This window comes from Sorex araneus, chromosome 1 (genome assembly GCF_027595985.1).
Source record: "Sorex araneus isolate mSorAra2 chromosome 1, mSorAra2.pri, whole genome shotgun sequence".
In the NCBI taxonomy this organism is placed as follows: Eukaryota; Metazoa; Chordata; class Mammalia; order Eulipotyphla; family Soricidae; genus Sorex; species Sorex araneus.
Genome location: NC_073302.1, coordinates 156103263 through 156130211, shown reverse-complemented (window position 1 = coordinate 156130211; position 26949 = coordinate 156103263). Strand labels below are relative to the sequence as shown.

General features: G+C 39.6%; 1 protein-coding gene across 1 annotated transcript in view; it reads left to right on the top strand.

The window, feature by feature from the left end:
- The window catches only part of DMGDH (dimethylglycine dehydrogenase), a 75145-nt gene that overhangs the window by 14882 nt on the left and 33314 nt on the right, over nt 1-26949 (top strand). The window contains exons 4-13 of the mRNA XM_004613214.2: nt 980-1144; nt 5104-5308; nt 14158-14406; nt 16120-16318; nt 18252-18421; nt 19565-19718; nt 21446-21611; nt 22094-22224; nt 23486-23703; nt 25101-25258. Of these exons, the coding sequence (XP_004613271.1) occupies nt 980-1144; nt 5104-5308; nt 14158-14406; nt 16120-16318; nt 18252-18421; nt 19565-19718; nt 21446-21611; nt 22094-22224; nt 23486-23703; nt 25101-25258 (1815 nt within the window). The remainder of the gene's footprint in view (nt 1-979; nt 1145-5103; nt 5309-14157; nt 14407-16119; nt 16319-18251; nt 18422-19564; nt 19719-21445; nt 21612-22093; nt 22225-23485; nt 23704-25100; nt 25259-26949) is intronic.

The following is a 26949-nucleotide window of genomic DNA, read 5'->3' as shown; positions in this document are numbered from 1 at the left end:
ATCCACTCCCTCCATCTCCATTCCTGTCTACAGAACCTATACGAAGAACAATGGTCATCAACAACAGAGCCCTGCCTGCCCTTCCAGCGTTTTCTCTGGCTAGTCTTTGCTCTGCACACATGCTTTAGCTATTCTTACTTACGTATTGGTCTGGAATCCACTGGATTTGCAACCTGAAGAAACATTCCCTTTCCTTTCCATTTCAGCATTCACCCTCCCAGGGGTCAGCCCTTTGAGAAGCTGGCTTGAACTTGCTCCACCCTCCTGCCAGCCTGGTTCATTTTTTTTGGTTCTAAGAAGATTTGTGTGTATTATATAATCAATCTGCTGTGGTTGTTGGCTTTACTAACTGGTCTTCCCTACAGTCAAAACCAAATAAGTGGACCGGGATAGCATCTCTCCGCTTCGTAGTTTGTGGTGCAACTGGGTGCTTGGCCAGCTGAAGGATGGAGTAGATGTCAAATTTACTGCTGATTTCACTTAACCCAATCTCAGCAGTGCAACATTCTTGTCCTTCTTATCTCCTCCACACAAATATTTTGCCTTTCTTGTTTCCCCACAAATATTCTTTTACTCTGCCATGAACACTATCCTATATTATAATTACATTCCACTGTCTACTTTTATTTCATCCACACAGGTTTTTTGTTTCTCTGATCCACCCAGAATCTTTGGGGTTTATCAGAACACCCCAGAGAAGACATTTTGTATTTAGTTACTGAACTGATGTCTTTTTTTTAAAGATTCAGATGTGTTTGTGTGACTGAACCCCAATTATGAAGAACTTTATAACTGTGTATCTCATAGTGATTCAATTAAAAAATAAATGAACTTTTTAAAAAGATGCAGATGTGTTGAAATAGTTTTACTCTTGCTGCATGGTAAATCTCATGTACATCTTGAATTTTATTGTGCTGGAGAATGTTTGATTGGTAAATAATAATTAAGTTTTGTGCTTCTATTGAAATTATTACTACAGGTCGTGGGATTCCATCAACCAGGTAGTATCAGAATTGCCACCACTCCTGTCAGGGTGGATGAATTTAAGTATCAGATGACTCGAACTAACTGGCATGTAACTGAACAGTACATTATTGAACCTGAAAAAATTCAAGAGATGTTCCCTTTGCTCAACATGAATAAGGTATTTATCTGAAAGATGTTTTCACCATTTGTTGACTTCAATCAAGATTAAAGGGATATTTTAAAAAGTTAATTGGAAAGAGAAAAATGGTACATACATTTAAATGATAAAATTAAATATTAATGCCGGAATTAGGGTAAATTATCTACCAGGTACACTAAATAAAATATTAAAAGATAATGAAAAATCTTTTTAGTTTTCCAACTATAACAGCTGAGGAAATTCTCTTTCTTTCTTTCTTTCTTTCTTTCTTTCTTTCTTTCTTTCTTTCTTTCTTTCTTTCTTTCTTTCTTTCTTCCTTCCTTCCTTCTTTCCTTCCTTCCTTCCTTCCTTCCTTCCTTCCTTCCTTCCTTCCTTCCTTCCTTCCTACCTTTCTTAATTTTCTTCTTTCTTTCTTTCTTTCTTTCTTTCTTTCTTTCTTTCTTTCTTTCTTTCTTTCTTTCTTTCTTTCTCTTTCTTTCTTTCTTTCTTCCTTCCTTCCTTTTCCTTCTTCTTTCTTTCTTTCTTTCTTTCTTTCTTTCTTTCTTTCTTTCTTTCTTTCTTTCTTTCTTTCTTTCTTTCTTTCTTTCTTTCTTTCCTTCCTTCCTTCCTTCCTTCCTTCCTTCCTTCTTTCTTTCTTTCTTTCTTTCTTTCTTTCTTCTCTTTCTTTCTTTCTTTCTTTCTTTCTTTCTTTCTTCTTTCTTTCTTTCTTTCTTTCTTTCTTTCTTTCTTTCCTTCTTTCTTTCTTTCCTTCTTTCTTTCTTTCCCTGCAAGTTCTCAGGCTTACTCCTGGCTCTATACTCAGGGAAAGCACCTTAACTACTGTGCTATCTCTCTGGCCCTCCAGGAAATATTTTCAATACTTTTCTATTACTGTGTTTTCCAGATTTAGACCTTCCTATCCATAGACTTTTTATACATGTTTGAGCACTAAGAGAAAAAAAAACCGATATAATAAATATGTGTAAGACAGCCTTCTATTAATGTTTTTTTATTAAATGAAATTAGAAATGCCATGTTACATTGCTACAGAAATATCACCAGGCTCAAAACTATGCTTCATTTCTAGAATTTATATCAAATATTAATCTAGTTTTAGCCAAATATTTCTGAGAGAATCCACTTGGTAATTTAGTTATTTTTTTTTGGTCGTGTTTTTTGGTTTTGCTTTTTTGTTGGGTGATAATCCCATTTGGATAATAGTTACAATAATTAACTATATATGACCAAAGACTAGAGCATATATTTAGGTACCAGTTCCTCAGCTGAACCCTTGATGTACATAATTTTATTTAAGATTAACAGAAGTATCATCAAGCATATAATATTACTAAAAGGACAGCAGTTGCTTAGTAGGTACTGACCCCAAGCTCATTCCATTAGGAAGAGTTGGAGCAAACATTTGATCCCAGGTTCTGTGACTCCTTGGCACACCTGATATAAATTTTTCAGGTGAGACTCCAGGGGGAAACAGATGCTTAGGTTTCTTCCTGGTGACAATTCAGCACCTCTGTTCCTTGAAGATTTGTATAATTAATTTGAGTGTGAAGATTGTTTTTCTGGAAATTGCTAACCTGTTTCTTCATAAATAGTTTTGTGTGAGGGGAGATGAGTACTACATTTCATTGTCTGAGTTGAAGATCTACCCCAGCTACTAGTGAGGATATGCTTCTATCTATTTATCAATCATGTGATGCTTTTCTGAAAGTTCTTATAATCCAGTTCTCTCAAAGGCTTCACACAACAAAAATATGTGGGAAGAGAATTCTCAGGTTTAGGGGTAGCACTGCACTCTAACACTTTTATCCTGTTGTTCTTCAATTTGCTAAAACGGGCACCAGTAATGTCTCCATTGTAGACTTGTTGTTACTGTTTTTGGCATATAGAATACGCCACAGGTAGCTTGCCAGGCTCTCCTGTGCAGGCGAGATACTCTTGGTAGCTTGCTGGGCTCTCCGAGAGGGATGGAGCAGTCGAACCTGGGTCGGCCGCATGAAAGGCAAACGCCCTACCCGCTATTCTATCACTCCAGTCCTCAGGCTCAGGGCTAAGATGTGAAATCAAACAGATAAGTGATCATTGCAGTGAGGACAGACACAATACAAAACATGAATGTGTCATTTGGAAATCTATAGTCATGAAAATGTATTAATATCAAAAGTCTTTTTCCTCTAAGCCTAGCAATCAAAAACAGGAAAATTTGGGCCTAGGCGGCATCATGGGTTTTCTAGTACTCCATCTGAGCTTTGATCCAGGAAAAAGCAAAAGGAAGCTCAATCTCATACTATGAGGCACTTTTAAAGTCCAGCTAAAAGAATTGCTGGCAGGATATAGTGATGCTGAGTAATAACATCACAATAGACTTTTAAAGATTGAATCTGAATTCACAGTGCAGGGTAGATACTCAAAAGGGCTGTAGCCTGCTTTCTCGGGACCCAGAGTTCCTCCTCCACACTCCGTTCTTTCTCCCCAGCACTGTTGGGCCCAAGTATCACCAGGTGGGCCTAGCACCTTCAGGCCAAGCAATGCTAGGAAGGTGTCCCCCAAATACAACTTCTCAAACAATGCCAAATGTAGAAGTAAACATCCCCCAATTCAAAGGCATCACAGCATCATGACTATTGTTCATTTTAAATAGTGCAACAGTTCTTAACAAAACATTAGCTATAATAAAAATGGATATTCATATGTAGAATAATTAAATGAAATTTATCCCCGGAATTCAGGATTGATTTAACAACTAAAAAAGAAAAAAATTACTATAATATGTAAGATGAAGAAAATTAAAGAAGAAAATACATGACAAAAGCATCTGCTTGTGCTTAATAGATTTTTTCGAACGGCTAATAAATGACTATACTGTTCACTGTTCATTCTCATAAAACTCATTTGGAAGTTATCCAGCTTTCATTTTTATTTCCTCCAATAGAACCTTGCCTGAAACCCTAGCACAAAATAGATATTAAGGAATTTCTAGTGAATTCTTGATTTTTTTTTAATTTTGGGGACACACCCGGTGAAGTTCAGGGGTTCCTCCTGGCTCTGCACTCCAGAATTACTCCTGATGTAGCCAGAACCTGGCATCAGGCTACATGCAAGGCAGGTGCCCTATCACTGTACAATTTCTCTGGCTCCTGTTGTGAATGATTGAATCAAGCACTCATTTCCCTAATAGTATTAAGTACCTGTGAAATAATTGGTGGTTTTCAATAGTTAATGATGACTGATGTACATGTTAATCTGAAATCTGAGGGACCAGGGAAATGGTTCAAATGGCTAGTGAGCATGCTTAGCGTGTAGACACCCTTTTTGGGTTCCAAACACTTCATGGTTCCCTACTCGCCTCCAGAAGAAAACCCCTCCCATTTGCAGCAAGGATGCCAAAAGTAGTCCCTGGGCACTGCTGGGTGTGGGCCCAAGGAGAAACAAAATAAATTAGATTTACCTGTGAATGTCATGATACCAAAGTGATGCTTACAAAAGATAGATTATTTCTCTTTCCTTTAGACAGTTCAGGATTAGAATGGTGACTCTTAAATCATGTGTTCCCGAATGGCAGCATAGAATAAATGGTATATGAAAAGTGTCAGGTGACCATTTTATTTGCTTTTATTGATCTGAACTTAATAAGAGTTCTAGTTATGAGCTGAAATGAATGGCTGCCCAGCAGATTGGAGAGTTTTTGTTCTTAGTGGCTCTGTGTTTAAAAAAAGATTTGGTTTATACTGCTATTGGGGAATGGTGAGTAGAAATTGGAGACAACCGCAAGTTCTCATCAAATAATTTGTCTTATACTTTACTCTCAGGGTGAGTCCTGTCTCCATCTGAGCTTTGATCTAGGAAAAAGCAAAAGGAAGTTCAATCTGATACCATGAGGCACTTTGAAAGCCTAGTTTTTAAAAAAATTGCTTACAGGATATAGTTATGCTGAGTAATAGTGTATGTTGGCTTGAATATTGACTCTTTACTGATCAATATAGGTTTTAGCTGGACTGTATAACCCTGGAGATGGTCACATTGATCCTTATTCTCTAACCATGGCCCTGGCTGCTGGAGCTAGGAAATATGGTGCCCTATTGAAATATCCAGCACCAGTGACTTCGTTAAAACCTAGGGCAGATGGAACATGGGATGTTGAAACATCGCAGGGATCTGTAAGAGCAAACAGAGTTGTCAATGCTGCTGGTAAGTTTTTATTCCTATTTGTGACTTTTAAGTAGTAAAAAAAAAGCTACTGGGGCTGGAGCGATAGCACAGCGGGTAGGGTGTTTGCCTTGCATGCGGCCGACCCGGGTTTGATTCCCAGCATCCCATATGGTCCCCCAGCACCGCCAGGAATAATTCCTGAGTGCAGAGCCAGGAGTAACCCCTGTGCACTGTTGGGTGTGACCCAAATAGCCAAAAAACAAAGCTACAAAGTAACATGTTATACTGTTATTATTGAGATGAAACACTGTGGTATTAAGTCAGGCACTTTTATATGTTTCCAGCTACAATAGCTTCCTTCCACCATTTTGCACTGTGTGTGATACTGCCCTATCCTTACGTATTTTTACAAAGCTGATGTTGATCTCCATTTTCCATTTTTCCTAATTATGTTTCTTGGGAGAGGAGCTCTCAAGTCGTGTTCAGGAGGCCTTGGAAATCCCACCAAATGTTCTTGGCCATGTAGGCATGTGGTACAAGGCAGGAGCCATAGAATAGGGTGTTGCTCAGGTCCTGCAGTACTGGGGATACCTGGGCTATCCTAGGGCCCTCTAGGGCAGCACTGTTGATGCTCAGAGGACCACGTGGTGTCTGGAATCAAAGCCTGGTTGGAGGAGTACCCAGCATGCCCAAAATGCATCCTGTACCAGTCCCTGAACTATGCTTCTTTTCTTCCTATGTTCACTCTTTACTTTATTTATTTATTTATTTATTTATTTATTTATTTATTTATTTATTTATCCTTTTTGGGTCACACCTGGCAATGCACAGGGGTTACTCCTGGCTCATACACTCAGGAATTACTTCTGGCGGTGCTCGGGGTACCATATGGGATGCTGGGAATCAAACCCGGGTCGGCCGCGTGCAAATCAAACGCCCTACCCGCTGTGCTATTGCGCCAGCCCCCCTATGTTCACTCTTTAAACTATGTTCACTCTTTAAAATTAGTCACCAACTCCCAGTATTCAGACTCATGAGCATCTTCTTGGTTCTCAGTGTGCTTTTAGGGCAGATTGCTCATTTATGTTCTTGCTCACCTATTTCAATTATTTTTTCACTCTTCAAAAAAACTTTTAACAACAACAAAAAAAACTCTTTAACACCTTTCTTTTCAAAACTTTGTTAAACATATTTCACAACCTCTTCTTTAGGTTGATCTGTTGCAAGTTAAACAGACAGTAGCAAGGTCAAAAGGGATATTTGAGATACTGTAAGCAACCCATTCAATTCCCTTTTGCAAAGACCAAGGTCCAGAGGCAGGGCTCTGCTACTTGGCAAAGTGATATAGTTATGTCAGTCAGACTGGGAACTGGAGCTTTTGCATTTTGATTTAATACACTTCCCCACAATTCACTTGCATGAAAAATTATTTTCAACTGTCACACATACAAAAATAAATTTTGTGCAAGTGAAAGTGCCTGTGCAGTCTAAACCATACTAACAATTTATTTTACCTGTAATTTATAGAAGATAATTTAAAATCTAAAATAGGTGTGAGGAAGTAATTAATTTTCTTGTAATCTACTCTTCAAATCATTGCTTGAATTATATAAAAAATTATTTTTATCAAATCAAATGATATGCTATGAGGACATGCCAGAAACTTCTACCCTTACTATTCTTTCTTCTGAATTAAATCTCTGGTTTTTGTTATTTTTATTGTTTATTTGTTTTGTTTGGGGGCCATACCCAGCTGTGCTCAGGGTTTACTTCTGGCCCTGGGTTCAGGAATCAATCCCAGCTGGGTTTGAGGGACCCTAAGGAGGTGCTGGGGATCCAACCTGGTAAGAAAAATGCAGTCAAGCGCCCTACCTGCTATACTGTCACTCTGTCCCCAGATAATTTTCCTTTTCTTTTCTTTTTTTTTTTTCATTTTTGGGCCACACCCAGCTATGCTCAGGGGTTATTCCTGGGTCTGCACTCAGGAACTACTCCTGACGGTGCTTGGGGGACCATATGGAATGCTGGAGATTAAACCTGGGTTGGCCATGTACAAGGCAAATGCCTTATCTGCTGTACTATCTCTCCAGCTGCTAATTTTATTTTTCAAGCAAAACATTTTAGTGGTCCTGGAAAATGTATTTCAACATTTAAAAATTTAAATTAGTATTTCTGAATCTCTCTATCCCAGCACCACAACTTAAAGAGCAAAACACTCTTGTGCCTTCTTTGCTTATTGACCAAACCCAGGAGTGCACAGGGGCTAGTCCTGGCTCTGTGCTCGGGAGTGAGCCCTCATGGTTCTCAGGGGACCACAAATAGTGCTGGGATAGAACCAGGGTTGGCAGCAAGCAGGACAGTCTTGGTATCTGTTCCATCTCTCTGGGTGGGTCCTCAAGCCTTATTTGAAGTATCACTGTATCACTGTCATCCCATTGGTCATCTATTTCCTCAAGCGGGTGCCAGTAATGTCTCCATTTGTCCTAGTCCTGAGATTTTAACAGCCTCTCTTTACTCGTCCTTCTCAATGGTGCCGCATTGGAGGCTCTTTTAGAGTCAGAGGAATGAGACCCATCATTGTTTATTGAATACGCCACGGGGAGCTTGCCAGGCTCTGCCATGCAGACAGGATACTCTCGGTAGCTTGCTGGGTTCTCCGAGAGGAAGAACTAGACAATAATAGGATCTCTGTTTTATAGTCTCTGGATCTTGGCCATTGATAGGATTACACGGTGCCGGGGGCAGTTTGTGGGTGTGACTGCCAAGCTACTGGAAAAAGGGTGGGGGGGGGATCTGGTTGGAGGAGGCCCAGTCTCAATCTGAGTAGGCTTAGAGATCTCAAGTTCCGGGTCCCACACACCTGGGTTCCGCTGCCAGTTCCTTCATGCGTTAGGCTCGTCTGAGTATGTGGAGAGTGGCCTTGAGCATGGTTGTGGCTGGGTTCCGGAGGTCTTCGGCTTCTGGGGCTCTGCTAGGGGCAGGGAAGGAAACTCAACCCGCCCTGCTCTGAGGGGCCCTGGTGAAGACAGCCAGGCATGGGGACAGGTGACTCTAGCTATCTCCTCTGGCTACATATTTGAAGTAATTAAAAATAAAAAATAGTATCAAATGACTTGCCTAATAATAAAAGGCAGAGGCATATGACATTATTTTTAAATTTTATTTAACTGTTTCCTCCCTCTCTTCCCTGATCACTATTCCCTCTGTCCCTAACCCTCACAGCCCCCTACTTGACCTAAGGTAGTAAAATCATTCACCCTTCTCCCTGCAAGTACTAAGGACTGTTATTATCTTATGACTTTGTTTATGGTCTAATGATTTAAGTTCCTGAAAACATTTGTTATCATGGCGACCCAAATATTAATCCAACGTATTACTCTACATCAACCCATGCAGTCCTTGGTAATCTATTGCTCACTCATTTCAGAGGGGTTTGGACAAGATTGCTCCACTTCTTGCAGCCTGGTGCATCTAGAGGCCACATACTCCCAACTGATATTTTTGGTATGTTGTTTTTTTAGTGGGTGTTTACACCTGGTAGATGCTAGAGGCACCATCTGGTGCAAGGATGGAAGCCGGGCCTCCCAATTGCAAAAACGTGTGCTCCAGTCTGTTAAACTTTTTTTTTGATCAAATAGATATTTTTTGGTCAGTGCCAGGAATCCAACTGATATTTTTACACATTAAATATGCCTTACCTACTCTTTTTCCAAAATGGATGCACTCTTTTCCATAATAAATTGTCATTGTAGCACTTTTTATGCTAAGCCATAAACTGTGAGGAATAAGGAATCACTTAAGAGAAATAACTATCCAAGAGGTTGTTCCAAAGTTAGGATACTGGTTACGAGTTGAAATTTTCTCTGCTGTTGTGAAATCTTACATAGTGATCAAGGCATGGAAGGATAATGGCAGGAGGTCATAAAGAGTAGATTTTTCTGGAGCTGGTCTTGGGGAAGAAAAAATACGTAGATTAGTGAGTTTCAAAGTGAATCCAGCATGGAAATACTCATGATAAATACTCAGTGATAAATATGTGGATTTTACAGTCCACAACTACTCCCTTTCCCATTCTTAGATCTTGGTCTCTCTAGGTGGCTGCTTGCTGATCGTCACATGTAACACTGTGCTACCTTGAACCTTCTTATTCAGATCATGTCTTTGTCACCAGTGTAGGAGAGCTGCTAGGGCTTGTGGTCTATTCCTGACTTCACAAATGAGAACAAGGTTCAAGACCGAATCAAAATAAAGAATAGACAACAAGCGAAATCTCACCCAAGATGAGGAGTGTCTAGAGAAGTTAGCAAGAGACTAGCCACATGGGTTCTGAGTGAGGACTCTTGTAGACAGTGCTAGGCTTTTCAAGAGCAGGAGAGGGATTGGCTCATAGCACACCAAATAACCATTGGCTCATTTTGTACTGGCCTGCCCTTGGGTGGGCAGCTATGCTGAGCAGACTAGACTGTCTTCTAGCACATGAAACCCTGGAGAGTTGAAAGGTTCCCTGGGCCTTGTGTTTGTTACTTTAGAAAGAAACCATTTTCTTTTTTTCTTTTCTGTCTCTGTCTACCAAGCCCCTCCCCCCCCTTTCATCTCTGGCCTGTATCTTTCCCTCTCTCCCTTCTCCTATGTGTCATCTCTTTCACTGGATAAAGTTACTAGAAAAAAGTATAACAGATGTTGCATTATAGTCCATGTTAGGTATGAAGGTATGTATCTGTGTGCTCAATTATGTATCCATCTGTCTTCAAAAGGATTTTGGTAAAGGTATAAAAGCCCTCTCTCTAGTAAGCCTCAGTAATTGGGGATAAAGTTTTGACTATACCCTCTTCTAGCACTGAAGTTAACGAAGATCAATTTTATAAAGAGAAGTAACTGTGTGAAGAAGGCATCCTACTAGCATGATCTGAGACTGTGAGGCTGGTGGAATGTTTCTCTTAGAATTTCAGAGAAATCAGAATGCCTCACAACTCACCTCTCCCCATCTCTGCAATCTAATTAAAATAGCCATTTTATATGGATATTTTATATAAATGTTGTATATAAATTTTATATATATAAATGGAAATATAATCAAAAATTAAATGATGGAATGCCCACTGAGATATACTGTTACTTACCAGGTGTTTTTCTATGTGGAGTTAGAAAAAAAGATTACTGAGTCTTCAGGATATATATGAAAAGGGAACTTTAAAAGGAAAGGAAAGTGTCCATTTGCAGAGGGAGGTTTCTTGTATTGTGCAAAGCAGTGGAGTTTTTCTGGCCCCCCAAAATGCATGTGCCACCAATGGTGTGGCATGACAAAGTTCTCTTTTGTAAAGTGGGGATGGATCTGTGCTCAGAGATCACTCTTGATGGTGCTTGAAGTATGAGGTATTGGAATTCAAACCTGGGTTGGCCACATGTAAGGCTTTGCTCCTGTACCATCTTTCCATTCAGCAAAATATCTTTGGAGAAATGCTACTGTCTAGGTATTTCTACTGATAATGAAATCACCTTATTATTAATCTTTTTTCATCATGAGTGAACTTGGGCTGTTTTGGGAAATACTCAGAGGTGCTCAGGGGATATTCCTGACTCTGCTCGGGAGTGTCCCCTGGTGATGCTCAGGAAAAATAAGTGGAATTAGGGATCCAGTAGGCTATACACAAGGCAAATGCCTTACGTCCTCTATTGTCTACAGTTTTAGTCTTGAGTTAGCCAAACTGAAGAATAGTTTCTGACACTCCATATCTCTTTCCCGCTCTCTCTCCCCCAGCCCCCTCTCTCTCCATGTCTCTTGAAGTGCAATAATACAAGATGCCTTTGGTTCTCCAAACTTACAAAAACTGTTTTATTCTCCTTTTACTCTACTCTACCCTTTTCCCCAGGAAGAATTTTAGGGCCTGGGCAGTTGCTATTTTTTTGCACACAAGCTTTTTCTTTGCACAGTGATACATGTTTCTCTTAACCTCACTTCAGATGAACTCATTAAACCTGGGATAACTTACTAAGTTTTACCTAAGAATTTACCTAACATGATTAGCCAAAAATGTGATTGACTCATGGCAACATAAAGCCTATTGTCTAGCCAAAAACAATTGCTTTGTTATGCCTAATGTTTTGTGTAGGAGAATGAAATTATTACAGCCACTATGTGAAGAGAGTACTAGAAAAGTCAATTTGTCCATGAACTTTGACTTTTCATTCTGTCCCCGTTCCTATTAATCACTATATTAATATCACTTCTATGACAATTTTTATTAACTCTTCATTATCAACCTTTCAGTTGTTTTTTCAGGTGAGAATATCAGATTTTACCTTGGGCAAGATGCTCACCTGTTAGTGCTTGGGGACTTCTCCCAACAGATCTCAGAGAACAATAAGTAGAAGGGCTGAAACCCAGGGTTCCTTCATGCGAACTATGTGCTCACCCCTTTGAGCATTCTTCCAGTACAATGTGATTGTAGGTTGTAGAACCACTGATTACTCCACATTTTCCTTCTTCCTTTTTTTGTTTCTTTTTTTTTTTTGAGGGGGATCACACTTGATGATGCACATGGGTTACTCCTGGCTCATGCACTCAGGAAATCACTCCTGGCAGTGCTTAGGGAACCATATGGGTTGCTGGGAATCGAACCTGGGTTGGCCGTGTGCAAGGCAAACGCCCTCCCCGCTGTGCTATCGCTCCAGCCCCTTTTTCTTCCTTTTGAACTTGGTGGGTGAGTGATAAAGCAGGGGTCAGAATGATAACACCAAGTAATCTAGCTAGAGTTAGGTTAACTTGATTGACACATGGAGAAAAAAATGCCAAGAAACACCATCATTTTTGGATGAAGCACTATAGAGCTTGCTGCTGGGTTTGAAGCAATGCAATTAGTAGAGTTACATGATACTTATGAGTACCTTTCTATTTTGTTTTAATGAAGTGCATTAATAAGCAAGTAATTAGATTTAGAGATTCATAAATATGTTTAAATAGAACAGAATAATTTTTTTCAATTTATGATTTTAATTGAAACAAGTATATTGAGAATATTGCAGTAGTTTGAATTACTAGAAAAAAACAGTTTAGCTTTTTATATTTTAAGTCTGTTTGAGTACAACTAGAATACATGCCTTTAGTAGATTTTCATTCAATCTTTATATTAGTAATCTGCTAGCAAGCACAAAATAAATTTCTACATTATGAAAGACCAGCAAGCAGTCCTAATGCTCATAGTTAGAGATTTTGAGTTTGCAAATAGGCACTCATTTCTGGGATTATTATATGACTGTGAGCATCTAAGACATTAGACCAAAACAATAGAATACAAGGGTGGTATTTAGATGGTCAAATAGAAGTAAACATTGACACATAATTGCATAATCTGGCTTCCCAGACTGATGATTCCCTGGTTAGTTCTGAACTTCATAATGATAGACTACAGAACTCCTTATTAGGTTCTGAAAAAAGCAGAGGGCAGAGAATGTGATTCAGTGGTAGAGTGCCTGCCTGACACGTGTGAAGCCTGGGTTTGATCCCAGCACTCCAAAACAAATAAATACAGAAACAAAAGAAATAAATGGTTAAAGTTTTAAAATGACATTTTCTAAAGAAATGACTTAAATCTGAGAAATCATTTGAATCATCACTCAAATTATTTTGAAATAAGCATAGAAAAATCCCTCTTAGGTCACAAAGTATCTATTTTCATTTTATTTTTTTGCATAGGTTTTACACAATTTTACATTTTTTAAAAGGGAAAAAGAACATGGGTTTCCACCAGTAAGACATAGTCCACACTCCATGTGGAGTGGTCAGCAGTGGTGTGGGGACACCGGCTGTCTATGTTCTCTCCCTGTACCTTGGCATTTCGTTCCTCTGACTCTGGACTTCTGATAACTTCATGTCCTTTGCAAGAAAGGATCTTACAAAATGTATTCAAAAAAATTTCAAAATAGCATAAAATTTAATATGCTTTCTTAATATGCTTTATTTTTCTTTTTGGGTCACACCCTGCGATGCACAGGGGTTACTCCTGGCTCATGCACTCAGGAATTAACTCCTGGTGGTGCTCAGGGGACCATATGGGATGCTGGGAATCAAACCTGGGTCGGCCTCGTGCAAGGCAAATGCCCTACCCATTGTTCTATCGCTCCAGCCCCTTAATATGCTTTTTTTAACGGTAAGGTTTATTGGAAAGTAGAGGAGAAAGGAAAAGAAACCTTAATATAGACCTTAATATGAACTGAGTTCTTAATATGCAAATTTTAAGCTAAAAGAACTCTCCTATGTTTGTAGAATTTTAGGCGTCAACAACTTGAGGAGTGGAAGAGTCAGAAATAGCAAGGGGACTGCCCACACATGTAATTATTATGTATTGTGATCATTTCAAATGGGAGCCTCTTCCTTTGTTTAAAGATCCCTTCCAGAAGGTCTCTCACTACCAGCTCTTTAGCAACATTTGTGTTGTGTTATTTTGTGGTGCATGTGTACTGGTGGTGGTGTTAGGGACCAAACTCAGGACCTGCGGCTGCAAAGCCAGTGCTCTACCACTAAGCTCATATCCCTGGCCTATATTTGTGGGGTTTGTTTTTGGTTTTTTTTAATTTTTAATTTATTGGGTTGTCTCCTTTTCCTCCAAATAAAATTTTTTCTTTCCTCATCATGTTTACTTATGGGAAAAATACTTTTGCTTGAAATGGAGTTCCCTTTGATTACAGGTATTTTCAAAACCCTGAGGTCATGTAAAATACGTCTTCTCTTCTCTAACCCCATTCAACTTTGACATGATAAAACCTTTCACTTTGTTATGACATTCTTTAGACTTTGCCATGAGCACTCCAGTCTTGTAACTTTTCTTTAAATCTTGATCGATGTTTCTGTACGGTGACAATTTTTAATGACTTTTTTTCTTTACTTTGAGGATTTTGGGCTCGGGAAATCGGTAAGATGATTGGACTGGAGCATCCTCTAATTCCGGTGCAACATCAGTATGTTGTTACATCAACAATACCCGAAGTGAAAGCTTTGAAGCGAGAACTCCCTGTGCTCCGGGACCTGGAAGGCTCTTACTACCTCCGACAGGAACGGGATGGACTTTTGTTTGGTCCATATGAAAGTCAGGAGAAAATGAAACTCCAGGACTCCTGGGTCACCAAAGGAGTCCCTCCAGGTAAGTTTAGCAAATGGAAGTGAGTGTGCGTCAGGCAGGCGAGTTTTATCCTGTGACTGGGCAGTGCTTAAAATAAGATAACTGGTGATGGTGTTAGGGACCAAACTCAGGACCTGCGGCTGCAAAGTCAGTGCTCTACCACTAAGCTCACATCCCTGGCCTATATTTGTGGTTTTTTTTTTTTTAATTTATTGGGTTGTCTTCTTTTCCTTCAAATAAAATTTTTTCTTTCCTCATCATGTTTACTTATGATGAGTAAAATAAAATTTAAAAAATTATTAACATAATTACATAATTATAATTATCATTATTTTGAGTACAACTAGAATATATGCCCTTAGTAGACCAAAAGATTATTAAATATCAGGTGAAAATGATATAATAATTAATATCATTATGGTGGAACGATAGGACATTCCATAGGTGGTGCCGGCCCCACCTCCACCTCCTCACTGCAGGCACAACCGGCCTGGGCCACCCCAGATGGGAAAAAGTACCCATCCACCGCCTTTTCCCCCTGGCGCCTCCGGAGCCACCATCTCCCAGAGGTCAATGGACAGACAGGTTTGGGCCCGCAGTGAGGAGGCGCAGGCCCTCATGGAATGGGGGTGGGGCCAGCCCTTTCCACCCCCACCCCAATGAGACCCCGAGTCGCTGCCCACAAACAGCCTCTCTGGCTCCTCATCGAGTTGCTGAAGGGCCATGATCTCAGACACTCAGAAACAAACCTCGGAACCCAGGGGCTTTTGGCAGAAAAGCATCCAGATATCTGCCTTTAATCTCTAAAAGGAACTAAAATATTACATGCAGAAGTGGAGGGGAAAAAAAGAGGAAACTGCATGTAGAATAGGTAAGCCACTTGAATTAGGAAGGGATTCCCTCCCTCCCACTCCTCAGAGAGCACTATGTGCCCGTGACCTTCTCCCTCTGTCCTTCCTTTGTGCTGGCTGCCTTGCCTCCAAATAAAGGTGAAGCAAATATGGACATCATTTCACTGGGATAAAGAAAGAGTTAGATTTATAGCTGGCCCCGGGCACTCACAGTGTGGGTCACTTCCTAGTGGTTTGTGTCTCTAAGACACTGAGCAGACATGGAGTCTGCTTGAGGCACAAGCAAGAGTTGGCTGGTTGCAGTATGGAAAATCACCAGTCATGGTAGAGAGATTCTTTAGAGCTTGTGCACACTTCTGCATTCAATCACAGAAATCACAGAGCCTTTAAGTACCCAGAAGATACCGACTCTCTAAGTCTTGGACCTGGCTGAAAAATTAGTTCGGGCTGCTCTAGAGATGTTTAGATCCTATAGTCGCTTTCATATATCACCAGAGTCCTGACATGCCTTTGGAAGCACCCTCCCCCCGTTCCTTATCCTCCTTTGAGATGACAAAATAGGCTTGTATGGTTGGTTAATTTAAGGTGAAAAGATCTTTCTTTACAAGTCAAATGATTGTCTGGTTTTAAAATTATGGTTGGATTACATACTGGGAACTACCTTAGAGTAACATCTTCTATTTAAAAGGTTGACTTTCATGATTTGATTGTTTCAATAAAAATATTATTGCCCTCAGCATATAATGGGTATCTATTACTAGGTAACATCACATCTAGATATAGAGAAAGAAGACGTGTCTTCCTAACACTTTTCAGATAGGTGAGATAGAGCTCTTGTTGGTACACATGTGGGGGCTAAGCACACGCATGCATGTCTCTTCAGGCTTTGGAAAGGAGCTCTTTGAGTCTGACCTGGATCGGATCATGGAACATGTCGAAGCTGCCATGGAAATGGTTCCAGTCTTGAAAAAAGCTGACATAATCAATGTTGTCAATGGCCCCATCACCTATTCTCCTGACATCCTGCCCATGGTAGGGCCTCATCAGGGAGTTCAGAACTACTGGGTTGCCGTAGGCTTTGGGTAAGTGTGTCTCTCTTTGGGTAAATGTGTATCATTCAACTTCTGTTGTAGAGCCACACACCTTAGATGAGTCCTGTTCTGTATTCACAGACCTCACCATGGAAAACTGGGGAGGGACAGAGGCTCCTCCTTTTCATGATCTTTGAAAGGCAAAGAATAAAAAATTTCAACCATCAAACTCTAACTATATAATGGTTTAATCACTACTATAGGGTTTCAAGTTTCATGCAAAAGGGCAAGGATTTCCCGTAACCTTCTCTTTGCATATTCCTGCCACTTCTGTTATTCATCTCTTTCCATGCTGTGTATATTCAGATAGGTCAATTTGTGCCAATTTTACAAGAATGTTTTCATAACATGATGTGACAAAGATAATTCAAAATATCAAATGTATAACTATCTAATGCAGTTTTCACCATAATTCATGTTTGTCCAACATGATTTGTTTCTTGATGATTCCTCAGGCTGGTTACTATTTATGATTCCATTACCCATTTGATAGTTCATCTTTGATATTGGTCTCATTAACTGGGTGAATATGAATGTCAAGCCCACTTTACTATCACTTCACAGCTCTAATATTCTATTTTTCTTTCCCATTTTATTTGACCATTTAGTCAACTAATATTTAATGATCTAATTTCACTTAATGATTCCAACTCTGTGTGAGGCCTTGTCCTAGGCATTGGGCTACAGCAGAGAACAAGACAGGAAGGCCTGACTGAAGTGACAAGTTGACTGGGGTCTTGTTTGCTTACAGAGTAAAGAAGCTGGGTTCTAAACTAAGAAAGCAAGAGATTGAGAGAGATAAGAGAAAAATGTTTGGGCCTTGGTGACTGATTGTGTTTATAAATTTTACATTAGATCTTAAAGGGAGAAGGAGTAAACGATTACAGTGAAAGGGTGTCAGGGGTCCAACCCAGGAATTCACCACTGAGTCAATCCCTGACCCCATGGCAACCTTCGAAACATCTCCAGTGAGATGCTGGGCACATGGGGAGACAGTGCAAATAGTGAGTTTCATTTCTTTTTTCATATTGACTTGAAGGATATGCTTAGTGTGTAGGACAGCCAGAGGGAGCAAAGCCAGGTGGAGGTGTGGAGCTGAAAGGTAGAACGTGAACCGAGGACTTAGGTAACCACCTACTGAGTCTGTCTGTCACATGTATGTGTGGCAGTGTTTCTCATCAACCTTGTATGTCTTTGGAGAAATGTGTTTGTTGTCCATTGAAAGTTCAGAGAGCCGACTCCAAATTGTGTTCTTGCCACCCTGCATCAAAACACCTTAATTACCACAAACACCTGGTTAGTTTCAAAGAATATTCCTATGGGAAATAGAAAACGACTCTAACTTCGAAAGGACTCATTAGTTACAAAACACACATCCCAGTGCTCCTTTCCACCACTGTTCCACAAGTTCCTGGGTGAGTGATCTCTGTTTCAGTGCTTCTAAGTTAACCAATGACCCAAGCTCCTTGCTCAGAAGTCATGAAGGAGACCTGAACCAAACCAAGTCTGAGAAAAGATAGGCAAGAACTTACAAGTTCAGTGTAAATTTTGTACTAATTTCCTCCTCCAGTGATTTCTTTTAGTTCGATAATCATAGCTTAACAAGGGCTGATGAGGTATCAGTCACATCTTCCTGTTTGCTTCCTTTTCTCCTTTTCTCTCAGAAGCAAGGGTGTTTGCTAATAGAAGTAGTGGGTTATTTTTCAGATAGACATCTCTTGAAACCATGGAAACTAGGTATCCAGCTAGACATCTCTTATTTGAATACCTAAATATGGCATTTTGTAGGAAAGATAAAGATGATGTTTGTCATGTATTTTAAATAGTGCAAAACACTTGAAACCTTGATGTCCACTAAACTATCTGGGCATTTGTTATTTGGAGACAATATGTTAGTAACAGGATATTTATCTGTCTTTGGAAGCTATGGCATAATCCACGCTGGTGGGGTGGGGAAGTACCTCAGTGACTGGATCCTGCATGGAGAACCTCCTTTTGATCTGATAGAATTGGATCCCAATCGCTATGGAAAATGGACAACACCTAAGTACACTGAAGCTAAAGCAAGAGAATCATATGGATTCAATAATATTGGTAAAGTTCAAATTTACTATTGTCAAAAAATTTTTATTGGGGCTGGAGCAATAGAACAGCGGGTAGGGCTTTTGCCTTGCACACAGCTGACCCAAGTTCGATTTCCAGCATCCCATGTAGTCCCCTGAGCACCACCAGGAGTAATTCCTGAGTGCAAAGCCAGGAGTAACCCCTGTGCACCACCAGGTGTGACCCAAAAAGCAAAAAAAGGGGCTGGAGCGATAGCACAGCGGGTACGGCGTTTGCCTTGCACGCAGCCAACCCGGGTTCAAATCCCAGCGTCCCATATGGTCCCCTGAGCACTGCCAAGGGTAATTCTTGAGTGCAAAGCCAGGAGTAACCCCTGTGCATTGCCGGGTGTAAAGCAAAAAATAAAAAATAAAAAATTTAAAAACAAAAAGCAAAAAAAATTTTTTTACTATTGTCTACAAGTGTGTACACAATTTTCACAGTACCTATGACTTTATGCATTTTTAAAAATCAGCTCATGGTGCCTCTAAGACACAGCAAGGAATATATATGTATGCATACATCTAATATGTCAGGTCATTAGATTTTTACTTTATCCTGTATGATCAATATAAATAGCAGCTAAGTTACACACAGAAACACACTCACATACACACACACTCCTGTATTCTTCCTTCTATTGATGTTGTTTTGGCAGTGACTCTGTGTTGTACACAACCTTACTTGTGGTAATTGCACATTTAGTTGTGGTGTGGTGTTGATGCATCTTCTAGTTGTAATGCTCACCAGGGGCTACACCCTGTTTCAGGTGCCGTATTTTTCACACCCCAGGCTGCCAGGCTACCACTAGCAGAGCTGGGGATCTCAGAGCACAGAGAGGCCAGACACAAGCAGCAGAGTTGCCAAGATTTTGCTTGGTACCTGCAGTTGTACTAGGAATCATACTTTGGTCTTATGCTTACACGACAGCAATTTCAGCTAGTAGGTCACCTCCTGACCCCAGCTTCAAGTTAAAAAATTTAAAACTATTTATATATGCTTATATATGTACATATGTGTGTATGTGTGTGTATGCTTCTGGGTTTTAAGTAACATGTTTCTATTTTTTAGAATCCCTTTAAATTATTGTATAGTTGTAGTTCTGTGCTATTTACAGTTTTCCTTTATTTTTAGTTGGTTATCCCAAAGAAGAACGGTTTGCTGGGAGGCCAACTCAGCGAGTCAGTGGGCTTTATAAACTGCTGAAGTCTAAGTGTTCTATGGGATTCCATGCAGGCTGGGAGCAGCCACACTGGTTCTACAAACCAGGCCTGGACAATGAGTATCGGTAAGTGTCAGCAGCACTGCCTATGAGGCTAAATGATGAAGAGGGGTGGAGGGAAGCAGAAAAAGGATTATTTCCACGGTTATTTCACTCTGTTCAAGGAGCACTGGTCCTTTTCTTACCAAAGTTATTTTCTGGGAGTAGAGGCATTCTCTTAACCCATACAAAACTGGCCCACATCTAAGACTCCTATTACTCCGGAGAGTGCTATTACCAGCTGGATGAAGACTCCACTTGTCATCTTCCTCAAACTTAGAGGATCTTTCTCACCTCCTCTAAATTCTCAAGTGGTTTCAGTTGGTTCCTAAAGATTTGTTGTGGTTTTGGATGGTTGGTGATTGGTGGAATCACATAGTATTATACCAGAAAATAGATAGATTCACATCATTGGTATAGAAATATTTGGATTTTTTCCAGGAATAGTTTAGAGAAACCACTTTTTTATAATTTATCTGAACAGAGTTGTGTAATTATATGCACTGATGATAAATTAGGGGGGTGTCACTTACTTGGCATTTGGGGTTAAGCTAAAATACAAAACATATCACTAAAGCAATTATCTGAATTCCTCTAAAGCACAACATGATATTGTTGTACTTGGGAATAATAGATTATTTTTATGCAGAGAATTCATCAACTAAGAGAAAACAAATAACAAATATTGATATTAAGTTATTTTTTTTCTAAACTGCCATTTGGCTTATTTGAACAGGTTTTAATGTCTACTTTAAGATGGAATCTAAATGGTGCGAAGCACTGGAGAGGGCTTGTTGTTGATGAATGGAGTTGGGTTCAGTAGGCAGCCAATCTAGATTATCTGGGGACAAAACACTGCTTTGATTTTTCCTAAATGACTCAGATAAATCTCTTCCATGCTTTGTGCTACTTGGATCTGGTGTTTCTTCTACCATTTTAATCATTAAACTACTGAAAACTCATTTCTCAGACTTAACATCCTGCTCTGAAGTTAAATGCCACATTAGCAGTCCACTTCATAGTGTGGAAAAGACTTGCATAATGAGTCAGGAGACCTTTGTTCCAGGGACAACTCTGTCATTAACTATTGCAAAGGCCTTGGCTGTCACTGTGCTTTTGCTCTAGATGTTGAAGACATCGGACCTTATTCACTTCAGGTATGGAATGTAAGCTCGAGTGCCACACAGAGGCTGTTAGAAATGTAAACTCTTGACCCAACTCCAGATGTGCTTCAGAACCTGTCTTTTAATAAATGCAAGTGATTTATATTTCATTGGTATTTGAGAAGCTCTGCACAAGGCAGCTCCACTGTTATATAATCTGATATAATTGAGTTCTATAAAATGGTAGCTTCAAAGTGCCCCCTGGATAATTTTAATACACAAGCAAGGTTGAAACTACAGGAGTGATTGACTTCTAAGCTCTCTTTGAGATCAAAGAGCCCACATGCTCCATCACTTCATTTACTATGAAATAGGGCAAAAAGGTGAATGAGTAACTTAAAAGACCGGATTTCAACAGATATATACAATTTGCAGAGCAGAATGGTAGGTTGCTCTTTAAATATTTTTCCCTCCCATACGGACTTTGCTAAATCAGCAGTTTGCAACCACCGATCCATGGAGCTGTGCTGGGCTGCAGATATGGAAAGATTAAAGCACACTCTTCTAGAGGAGTAGAGTTCGTTAGATATCTGTATTCTCCAATTTTCTGAAAATGGCAGTATTTTTGTGATACTAAACATTGTGTTTCAGGCCAAGTTTTCGCCGCACAAACTGGTTTGAGCCTGTGGGCTCTGAGTATAAACAGGTTATGCAAAAAGTAGGGGTGATTGACCTGTCACCATTTGGCAAGTTTAACATCAAAGGTCAAGACTCCATTAGATTGTTGGACCATCTCTTTGCAAATGTCATTCCAAAGGTAAATAACCTTACAGGGGTACAAGGTCCAGGATTCTTAACTCTGCTTACCTCCCCATCCTTGATTCTTAAAAATGGTATTTCAGTCTGCCTCATGATTTCTGTATGAATATTAGAACTCATTCACTTTCTAGTGTCCTATTGGCTAAGTTTCATATTTAAATTTTTTATTGAATAAAGCATTTATCAAAGATAATAGGACTGCTTAATTCAATAAGAACTGAAAAATCAACAGGTGTGCATTTTTATAACAAATAATTACAATCATTTTAATGGAACACTTCAAAGTTAATCTTGGGTTTAGGTTTATAATCACACAGATAATATCAATGATGAGATTCAGATGTTTTTCACTGTTGAAACATACATTTTTATTAGCATGCTGGTATTTAAATCTAAGATTTTTATTTCTGGGGTTATTTAAATTTCAAAAATTATTTTAATTAATTTAATTTAATTATTTTAATTATTTCTCTTGTGTAGGTGGGTTTTACAAATATAAGTCACATGTTGACACCAAACGGTCGCGTGTACGCTGAGTTGACTGTTTCTCACCAGTCTCCTGGAGAGTTTCTATTAATAACAGGTTCTGGATCAGAACTTCATGATCTCAGGCAAGTACACATCTTTCTGTATCCTCAACTAAGTCCATCTTGCACTGAGTTTTTCTTTTACCAGTAATAGTTTAAGTGCAACCCTAATTCAATACACTTCATTGTGGCATAGGAAATTATTATTTTTTTAAATATGAAGCAAAATGGTTTGTTGAAAAAAAATAGAGATGTGTGTGAGAGAGAGAGGGAGGAAGAGGGAGGCAGGGAGGAAGGGAGAGACATGTTTTAGAGAGAAGACGGACTTGAAAAAGCAAGGAAGTTTATAGTAAATTATGTGAAGTTCCCCGCAACCCAAAAAACTCTCAAAAGGTAGTCCTCTCCCCAAATGGTTTACATGTTAGAGTTTGGATAATAGTAACTCCTAATTATTAAGCAACATCAATGTGCCAGACTCTTTTATACAGTATTTCAATTCTTTATCTGTCTAGCTAGTTTGCTAGGTACATAAACTACATATCATTGCACTTGAGGAAACTGCAACTTGAGTTATAGTAACTTGTTTGAACCAATCTTTTCAAATTTCTTGCTTGCATTTGTTCCACCTCTGTAAACTGCTTCCCTGAATTATGTTCACCTTTCCACACTTAGTATTCTCTGGTGCACAGCTGTAACTCAATTGTTGACCTGCCTACCTTGTATGCATAAGGCCCTGAGTTTGATCCCCAGTGATGCTACATGTAATCCCCAGCATCAGCCTCTACCAGCATGCAGACTCCTGGATTACCAAAACCAACTATGTGACTTCTGACACTTCAAAAAGTGAAAACTCCCATACCACTACAAAAACAGTGATATATGTATGTATGTAGATAGATAATCAGTCAGCCCGTTAAGTGGATTTCAATAATTCCTAAGGACTTAAAGTTATTTTTCCCTTGTAATTGTCAGAGCAATTATGTGTCTGGCGGTAAACATTATTAACCTTTATTAGAGAAAATTTGGGTCTAGATTAATTTTCCAAGATTGACTCATCAGTCTAAATGCAATAGGGCTGCCACTACGAAAAAGAATTGTGTGGCGGAGTTCATCTGAATTCAAAGATTTTGTATTGTGAAACATAATTCCCCAGTTTACAACTAGGTTGATTTAAAGAGAATTTGCACAAATTAACATCCCTGGGACTCAGTTTCCCAGTTAAAGCTAGCTAATTATGTGAATTGATACTCTGGAGACTTCCTGGTGAATGTAGACATAATGTCAGCAGAAATAATATGATCATATTCAAGCAAGATTTCACACAATCTTTGTGACTCAAATACAGATGGATTGAGGAAGAAGCAATCAAAGGCAAATACAATGTTGAAATTAAAAATGTAACAGATGACATCGGTGTCCTTGGAGTTGCAGGGCCATATGCAAGACAGGTCCTACAGAAACTGACCTCTGAAGATCTAGGTGAAGATGTTTTCAAGTTTCTTCAAGCCAAGTCTTTCAAGGTTTCCAACCTTCCTGTCACTGCTATCAGGATATCTTATACGGGTAAGAACTAGAAAACAACCTAAAATGTGGATCTAAAATTTTAAAAGAAGCGATAAGAAACGTGTGTGTGCACACACATTCTCTGCTGTCAGTGTCACTTGGGGGGAAGTTTTGTCCTGCTAGCTTTTAGAAAATTATGTCTGTTCATTCTTCGACTGAGAGTTACTTCAGTGATTTTCAGGTATTGCACCTGTCCCAGAGCTGTTGGCTATTTGACACCTGGATGAAAAAGCTAGAATAGTTGGAAGGGCTAACAGAATATTCAGGCCTGCTGAATCTCCAGGAGCATTCAGATTGATGTCCCACAGGAAGTCTAGTTCGCAGGGACCAACTCAAATGTAATCAGGCACCTCTCTTTGAACATGATCACAATCCACCTTCCATGCCAGACTGTAAGTGCATCAGGGACATTTTCACAGAATTCTTGAGTCTCTGTATTGTCCATATTTAATACAGAGGAATGAATGGAATTCTGTTCTCCTTTGGTGCCCAGAGTCCTAATTTCCTCCAGACATCCTTGTACCTTCACAGGAGTAGAGTCCAGACATTGGTTTAATGCATGATATTCATGTTTGGGCTGAGTCCTGTAAAAACACATTGATAGAAAGTCATGATCACTTTGGTCATGGTGGGGAGGTGCAATATCTTTGTACATAGGTATCATGGACTATAGCACTATTTTAACCATGTTACTTAAAGTATAATGAAAAAAGACTGATATTAGACTTCCACATTGGGGAACAAAGAGAACATACAGTGTTGACGGCTAACAGGTCTATATTAAGTGTTGGTTTCACCTCTTTCTACCTTGCATCCACCTACCCTTGACAAAATTTTGGCTAGAATAAAACATAAGCTGAAAGAAAATGTAGTGGACTTTTTGGGTTGGGTTTCATTCCTTTTGGTTTTGTCCATCCATAGCTCTGACAGTGAATGAAATAACCACATGGGGAGTGGGGTGTGTGTTTCTGTGTGTGTCTTTAGATACTATGACTATCTTACAATGAAGAGTAGTTGACTATGTATTTATTGTGTTCTCAAGCTTTTTAATTCTTGAACAAGGAATTAGAAAGAGGATAAATAACCAAACCCTCAATTCTATATCATAATAAAATATGCCATGTTAACACTTGCAACGTTATAAGGCTGAGGTCAGAGGTCGAGACAATCTTCTGTATGATAGACTTTTTTGACTCACAGTGTCCTAGATATTGTCTTTTGGATCGTAGACAATCTGGGGCACAAATGTTTATGAAAACTGGAGGCTTTTGTTACAATTTTTTAAGAGCTCAACATCAATAAATAGAATCTCCCCACCTACTTATGTTTTGGTTAATGCGTGATAATCCTACTGATGATTATCTTTATTCTGGTGTGACTTTGTGAATTTATTTCAGGTGAACTGGGATGGGAACTGTACCACAGACGAGAAGATTCTGCAGCCCTTTATGAAGCAATCATGAATGCAGGCCAAGAGGAGGGAATTGACAATTTTGGAACATATGCCATGAATGCCCTGAGACTGGAGAAAGGGTTCAGAGCCTGGGGGTCAGAGGTTTGAAATGCTGGCATCTTTATCAAAAACTGATACTTAGGGGCTGAAGTGATAGTACAGCAGCTAGGGCATTTACCTTGTGCATGGCCAACCCAGATTTAATCTTCAGCACCCCATGTGGTCCCCTAAACTTACCAGGAGTGATCTCTGAGTGTAGACCAGGAGTAAGCTGTGAGCACTGCTGAATGTGATCCCATACACACAAAAGAAAGACCAAATCAAATTTTCCCAAACTGATATACATTGTATCTGGTTCTTTTCTTTTTTTCTTCTGTTTTTTAACTGCATTAACATTGACTCTGGACAATAGAGAACTTCTGTATTACTAGGTAACTTTACTTGATTAGAGGAAGGTGTATTGGTTTCCCAGTTGAGTTTTTAGTGGAATTCTGATACCATGTTTGTCTTTCCTTATTTGCTTTGTGTTTTCAGAAAGACCTGGACATTCTCTCTATTTGAGGGAGGTGTCTGTGGGGTCAGGCCTGCTTGGTGGGAGGCTGCCCACCCCCCAGGATTCAAGAATCACTTTGCACCTACTGCTTTTCTTCCAGTCCTCATTTCTTTCTTATGGTGCATCTTTCTTGGTGGGGGTGGGAATACCAAGTCTTCTGGGGGTGGAGGATTGATGTTCAAGCATGTATTGGTCCAACCAATATCAATGGAGCCTGGATTTTCTACTTATATATTTATATGCCATTTTTCATTAGCTTGGTGTAATCTACCTTCTCAACTCTCCCAAGCAGCTATTACTGGTGATCCTTGCACATCAGTTAGGAGTCCGGTTTGTCCTATAAATGCTCCCAGTTCTACTACACAAAAGTCACCCAACCTGCTTCAAATTCTTTTCTTCCATTTATCTCCAATATGGCAGGCTCTCTATGGACTCTCAATTTTTTTGAGGGCTGGGGGGATGCACCCAGCAGTGCCCAGGGCTTACTCCTGCTCTGCTCAGACTCTGTCTGGTGGGACCCAGGGGACTATATCTGATTCTCAGGATTGAACTGGGGTCTGCCACATGAGCCAGCTGTACTATCTCTCTGGGTTGTCTGGTCCTAATACTCCAGAATGTCTGTGTGTATGTGTCTATAATTTATATATATGTGATTTCTATATATATGTGTGTAAATTACAAAACAGATCATGTTTCCCCACAGTTATCATAGCTCTTAGAAATAGCAAATAAGGTGCCTCGCATTTAACAGTATGACTTTAACTGGAGGGCAAATGAGCAGGAGCAAGTGAGCTTTAAGATGGAGAGAGCAGCCTCTGGAGACACAGAAAAGGAACTTTTTATTGCAGGAAAGTTGCTCCATTAAGGGATTCTCAGTCTATAAATGGACTTTTAATGAGGCTGCCACGAGGAGAGAAATAGAGACCATCTCTTTCCCACTCTCCTCCACTTGCCAGCTTGGTGTCCCTCCACCCTTGCCTTTTATTTGTGGCTCTTTTCTTCCCAGCCTAGTAAGTGCGGTCTCCACCGAGGGCTTCAGATTTCTCAGCAGTGCCAGCACGCCCTCTAGTGTCAGTAGAGTAATCACGCTAGACAGCCTCCTTTTAATTTTTGATTCAGAATCATTTTCAAAGATTGAGCTGATTTTTTTAAAAACTGATTTTAGATATCAGATATATTAGGAATAATGAAATAAACTTTAATACAGCATGATATATTTTATATTACTCAACAGGTTTAT